This window comes from Fukomys damarensis, unplaced genomic scaffold (assembly GCF_012274545.1).
Source record: "Fukomys damarensis isolate Sample0158 unplaced genomic scaffold, DMR_v1.0_HiC HiC_scaffold_39, whole genome shotgun sequence".
Classification (NCBI taxonomy): domain Eukaryota; kingdom Metazoa; phylum Chordata; class Mammalia; order Rodentia; family Bathyergidae; genus Fukomys; species Fukomys damarensis.
In genome coordinates this window covers 97,085,280-97,091,922 of record NW_022900951.1, presented here as the reverse complement: position 1 = coordinate 97,091,922, position 6,643 = coordinate 97,085,280, and the positions used below count along the sequence as shown (strand labels likewise).

General features: G+C 38.8%; 1 protein-coding gene across 3 annotated transcripts in view; it reads left to right on the top strand.

The window, feature by feature from the left end:
• Lamp2 (lysosomal associated membrane protein 2) overlaps positions 1 to 6,643 on the top strand; it is a 42,388-nt gene that overhangs the window by 13,322 nt on the left and 22,423 nt on the right. For all 3 annotated transcript variants that reach the window (XM_010629572.3, XM_010629574.3, XM_010629573.3), the window contains exons 2-3: positions 2,347 to 2,465; positions 3,629 to 3,842. In XM_010629572.3, coding sequence (XP_010627874.1) covers positions 2,347 to 2,465; positions 3,629 to 3,842 — 333 coding nt within the window. The remainder of the gene's footprint in view (positions 1 to 2,346; positions 2,466 to 3,628; positions 3,843 to 6,643) is intronic.

Genomic DNA, 6,643 nt, shown 5'->3' with positions numbered 1-6,643 from the left:
CCATATTGATTTCCATAGTGGTTGCACCTGTCTGTACTCCCACCAACAATGGAGAAGGGTTCCTTTCTCCCCACAACCCCGCCAACATTTTTTATTGTGTGATTTCAGCCATTCTTGTGGGGTGAGGTGGAATCTCAGTGTTGTTTTCATCTGCATCTCTTGAATGACCAGTGATGTGGAGCATTTTTTCAAATATTTACTTGCTGCTTTTACTTCTTTGAGAAATTTCTGTTCATTTCGGATGCCCATTTTTGAGCCAGGTCTTTATATTTGGGCGGGCTGATTGTTTTGAGTTCTTTATGTATGCTAGATAATAGTCCTTTGTCTGAGGAGCAGCTGGTAAAAATTTTTTCCCATATTATAGGTTGTCTCTTAGTTCTATTGATGGTTTCTTTTGCAGTGCAGAAGCTTTTTAATAAGATGAGATCCCAGTTGTTGATTCTTTGTGCTAGTTCCCGTGCTACACAGGATTTCTTCATAAAGTCTTTTCCTATGCCAATGTCTTCCAGAGTTCTGCCTAACTTACCTTCCAGCAAGTTTAGTGTTTCTGTTTTAATATATAGATCTTTAATCCACTTGGATTTTACTTTAGTGCATTGTGAAAGATAAGGGTCCAGTTTTAATCTGAGGCAGGTTGAAATCCAGTTTTTCCAACACCATTTATTAAAGAGGCTATCTTTCCTCCACTGAGGATGGTCAGCTCCTTTGTCAAAGATGAGGTAGCTGAGTACATCTGGATTTGTTTTTGTGTTTTCCAATTAGAGCTTCTTGTTCTTATCTAACTGTAATTTAGTACCCTGTCTCTCCCTCCACGTATTCTCCTCTGCCTCTGGTAACCACCATTCCACTTTTAACTTCTAAGGAGACAACGACAAAACTACAGACCAGTATATCTAATATGCATAGATGCAAAAATTCTCAATAAAATACTGGTAAGTCAAATCCATCCACATATCAGAAAAGTCACTTATCATGATCGACCAAGAGGGATATATCCCAGGGATGCCAGGATGCCTCAAAAGCTAGGGACTTTAAGCCACACTGAGAGAGACAGCATATGAAAAAAGCAAAAGTCTAGTTGATTAGAAAAATTGTAAGTTGGAATTCTCTGCATCATTGCAGGGTAGAGTTGGAATTGTATGACAGGTCCATTCCATATTGTACTTAGAAAAAAATGGCAATAAAACCTACTTAGGTCTCCCAAGGTCCTTTTGAGCCTTAGCCAATGCATTTAGTCAGTAATCACAAGCTTTCCTATGCTATTTGGGCTTGCTAGGGCAGCCGAGGCTGTGGAGTGTGATGGTAGGAGTGTTCCGTTTGAAAGCTATTGCTGAGGCACTACATTCTGCTGTATTCCCCTACCTGTAGAAGCCACTGGATTGCTCAGATATCATTAAAGGCTTGCAGCTATCTTAACAGGAAATAGCTTCCCCTTCAGATGAAGTGTGAGACAGTGAAGAAAATCCTGAGGTGGTTGCTCATTGTTTGTGCTGCAGATGTGTTCGCTGGGATATTTCCCCCTTTGCATTAATATTTTGAGGCCTTGGACTCTTCAGTTTACTGGTCATGTTCTTGTGTTGAAGTGTAGAAGATTAGAATCAAGGTAACTGAAAAGTTCCAAAGTCACTGTCTCTGTAAGGTTTCTCTCCCTTAAGAGGGGAGCAGTGTGGAAATTTAGGAAGTAATTTTGACTTCATGTCAAAAGATTCCTCAGTCTTTTTAGTCAGATGTTAAAGTGAAACAAAGAGTGATGAACTTTGAATTTAGGGATAGCTTTTTCTTAGGGATCTAACCACCTTTGCAGTGCTGCTTTGATGGTCACATGATATACTGACATGGAAGAGCTCTCCCACATCTGATCACATCATAATGAAATCATTTGGAAGGACAAGGGGGTCCTAGGTTACATCATTTGCCTCAAGATTTGAAGCAGTGAGACCATAGAACATCTGATCTGTCACTAGTTTTGTAGAGTTTTACCAGCTGGTTTGAGAGCAGCAGGAAGGAACATCCTTTCTAAGCTTTTACTTTGAAAACCCCCCAAAAGCAAATGCTAATTGCCTATAACTAAACTAGAACAGCACAGATAAATGAAGTGGTTAGTAAGAGGCAGAAGCATTCCGGGTCTAGTAACCATTCTTTTGGGAAAGGAAAATAGTTCCTTGATCAATAGGATTCTGTTAAAGATTGTAAAGAAAAACAATCACTAGTATAACCATATACAGTGTATTTAAAAATACTTTGTTCCATTTTAGACATGGTTGAATTTCAGTGGTTGATATAACTCGTTTTTATTTTATATGTTGTTTTTGTAGTATAATTTTAAAATAATTTTTTTAAAATTAGGTGCTGCCCAGTCTTATGCATTGGAACTTGATTTGACAAATTCAGAAAATGCCACTTGCCTTTATGCAAAATGGCGGATGAATTTCACAATATACTATGAAACGACAAACAAAAGTCAGGTAAGTATTTTTCTTTGAGTTTTATATGTGGAAATTTAATTCTGACTTTTTTTATCCTTTGGATAAATTGATACCAATAAGATTTCATGTTAAATAACTTAACATTTAAACTCTGTATTTTTAACATTAAACTCTTTGTAGGTACTGTATTCTACTTAGGGTTGGAATGAATATTTCTTATAATTCATTAGTTCTTTCACATTTTCTTGGAGATGGTTAAGGACACATGATCTGAAAGCTACAAGATATTCAGATCTAACAACTTCTGTAACATATTCAGAACATGTTAACATATCTTGCCTTTCAATGGGTGGGGTATCTTGCTCCTTTAGCCTTACTTTCTTTTTGTTAAGGTCTCATTTACTTATCACCTTCTCTTCTTTTTGAGACAGGGTCTTGCTCTGTCAGGCTATCCTTGAGCTCACTGTGTAGCCCAGGCTGGCCTCGAACTCACGGTAGTCCTCCTGCCTCAGCCTCCCAAGTGCTGGGATTGCAGGCATGTGCCACCTAGGTTTACTTACAGCCCTTTTCTTTTGTTTTTATTTTTGAGACAGGGTCTGGATATGCAGTTCAGGCTGGCCTTGAGCTCACTGTGTAGCCCAGGCTCGCCTCAAACTCTCATCTATCCTTCTGACTCACCCTCCTGATATCCTAATGAAAAAACAAAAAACAAAACAAAACTCAGTTTAGGAGCTACACATGTAGCTTAGGGATAGAGCACTTGCAGCATGCAGGAGATCCTGAATTCCATCCCAGCACTGTGGCACAATCAGAGCATCAGCTAAAGAACAGTCCTACAGGCTAGTTTTTCTTTTCATTTTGGACATACAAAAAATATGTGTGTGGCCGGGTGTGGTGGCACACACCTGCAATCCTAGCACTTGGGGAGGCTGAGGCAGGAGGATTGCCCCAAGAGTTCAAGGCCAGCCTGTGCTACATAGTGAGTTCAAGTCCAGTCTGAATGACATAGCAAGACCATGTCTCAACAACAAAGGTATGTGTTTAGCTAAAGAATCTGAGGCTAGCTTATATAGTACACCTGCCCGGGCGACCTGGCCATGGTGAATGGGTGATATAGACTGATGCAGCACACCAGCTAGTCTGCTCAGGGTTGATGCTCACTGATTATTTGTTCCTCACCTCTGAACTTGTTTTTCTTTTAGAAAACTGCAACCATTTCAGACCATGACAATGTGACATATATTGGAAGCATTTGTGGGGATGACCACAGTGGTCCCAAAATAGCTGTGCAGTTTGGATCTGGTTTCTCCTGGGTTGTGAATTTTACCAAGAATGAGCCTAAATACTTCATTGACAGCATCTCATTTTCCTACAACACCACAGATAGTATAACATTTCCTGATGCTGAAGATAAAGGTAATCTTCAGAATTGGATTTGTGTTATGTTCTCTGACTTTGTTTACATTTTTATTAATACAATTTAAAAATCATTATGTAAGTCTGTCTTCCTAACTAGAATGGAAACTTCATGCCTTTGTTTCCCCTCCCTCCTACTTTAAGCCTGTGCAGAGCTGAGGCAGGACACAGTGATGATGATGCCATTGCTGAGTATGCACTCTGCATCACTCCTTACTTACCCAGTGTGTTACTTACAGCACCTCGCTCCTGAAAAGCAGATAGTATCTGTTTTACAGGTGAAGGGAATGAGGATTGATGACATTAAGTGAGTTCTCAAAGGTCACAGATCTAGTAAATGCATGAGCAGCAGGCCTTTGAACCAAAGTCCATTGAGCTACAGAATTCATGCACTTGTTATTATCTGTTTGGTTGGATAGTGGACAAGGAAAGTTGAGTAAATGGGAAAGTCCCTTCCTAATTATTATTTTAAATGTATACATTTAAAGGCTAGAAGATCATCTGTAGATATTTTTAGCATTTAGGTAAGATTTTGACTAAAAACCGATGATTAAAATGACTAAAGTCTACATTTGCTGCTATTTTGAAAGAATTTTGGGTCAAAATGAACATGGTAAGGCATTAGCGATTAGGTTATTCTTGTAATTTCCAGAACTGAATTGTGCACTTGTAAAATATTTTGAAGGCATAGATAGTGCAGATTCTATAGTTCTAGGGATGTTTTATAATTCTTTCTTTCCCCTCCATGGAGATTGGGTTAACATTGCTGTCTCTCGTATCTTACCTCTTCTCACAAATAATTTCATTCTGACTCCAGAATTACAGGTAGATCAGTGTTAGTTGCATAGACTTGGAGATTAATAACTTATTTGGACTTCAATATCGTAACATCATATTTGAAGACCAAGAAGTGAATGAATTCACATGAAACTTGGGAACCAAATCCTAATTTTTCCTTTATTAATCTCTTTGAGAGGGTAACTAAAGCAAATAGGTATTGACTGTCTTCCATATTTTTCTTTGTGTCCTGCATTATCTTTGAGAAACTAGGCTAAGATTTGCTCCTCACTTTTAAGCAGTTTAGCAGTCAATCATTTGGGAAGACAAAGGTAAATTATGTTTTCCAGTTATATGGAAAATTGGCAAATATTGAGCACTGTCTTTTTCTTTTCTTTTTTGATTTTTTGTTTTTGGAGTAGAGGGTTCGTAAATATTTTCTGATAATGTAAGGAAAGCTCTAAACCTTCTCAACAAAGGAATTTTATATAGAGAGTGAATTCTGCACATGACATAGTGTCTGACCTCATCTATGGATCCCTGGGGCTAAGAGTGCCCTCTGTAGAAGTGTCTTCCTGACTAGGAGCAGAGAAAGGTGAAGTCAGTGCGAAAACTTGGTGGAGTCGCACCTGAGCCGAAAGTCCACTAATGGTAGAGAATTGCAGTAAACCGAGGAGTTTGTGCAGTATGTTTCCAACAGGGGCAAGTATAGCATGTGCAGTAACAATCAATGGAGAGGTGCCTGATTAAAACAGGCTGTGTGGAGCAGCAGGAAGTTGGCCAAGTGCAGTACATCTACATTACAGGGGATCTTAGAAGTCAAGGAGAGTCATTTGGGTTGATGGAGCGGGCACTGGGGAACCACTTTAGGTCTTTTAAGACAGAGTAATATTTTAAAAAGCAGAGTCATTTACAGAAGAATATTCTGCAGGATTCATTTGAAAGTGAGGAGACTGCAGGCTGAGCTGCTGGCTTCAGAGGCTGGTATGGTAATCAAGGGGAGATAGAGTAAATGGCCAGGCTGCCTGTACAGCCCTTGAAGCAGGAGGGTTTTGGTTAGACATATTTGCATAGAAAAGCTATAATGTTAACACTCTTCTCTTTCCCTTCTTTGCTTTTAAACATAATGGTGACTAAATTTTCTATTAGTAGCCTGCTCCCTTCCCTGGAGTTTTTGAGACAGTGTCTTGCTATGTAGTCCAGGACGGCCTTGAACTCGAATTGATTCTCCTGCCTCAGCTTCATCAGTACTATGATTACAGGTGTGCGCCCCCATGCCTGGCCTCTGTCACTAGCTTCTATGTAATAAAATATATGAAACTATTTACAATTTAAAATTACTTTCTTAATAAATGTGCTATTGATAATAAATACTAATGTACTTTTGAGTGACTGATAATTGAAGTAACTTTGAAGCTCCTGTTTCCTTTTTAAAAATGTTTCCATGATTAAAATATGCCAGGCATGTCACACATGCCTGTAATCCCAGCACTTGGGAGGCTGAGACAGGAGGATCACTGCAAATTCAAGGCTAGTTTGGACTGCATAGTGAGACCCTGTCTCAAAAAAAAAAGTACAGAGAATAGCAGATCTATAGTACCCATTACCCAGAACTAATAAATGACATTTTAATGTTTGGTCAATCATTTTATTTATTTGAAGAATTATAAACCCTTACAGATCCATCTGAGGTCTAATAGCTTCACTTCACAGCCCTTGTTTTCCTGCTGCCTGCTAGAAGTAACCAGTCTCACACCTTCCTGTCCATGTGTTTTATTTTACTACATATGTTCATATTCATAAACAATACATGGTTGACAAAACACAGCTTCATGGTATAATCTTAATATGTTTTACAGCTTTTTTTGGGGGGGGTACTGGGGATAAAACCCAAGGCTTTCAAACAGAGCTATTTCCCCAGCCATCTTCTTTTCTTCTTCCCTTCCATCCTCCTTTTTCCTGCTTTTTTCCTTCTTCCTTTCCTCCCTTTTCTGCCCTTTTTTTTTTTTTTTTAATTTTGAGAC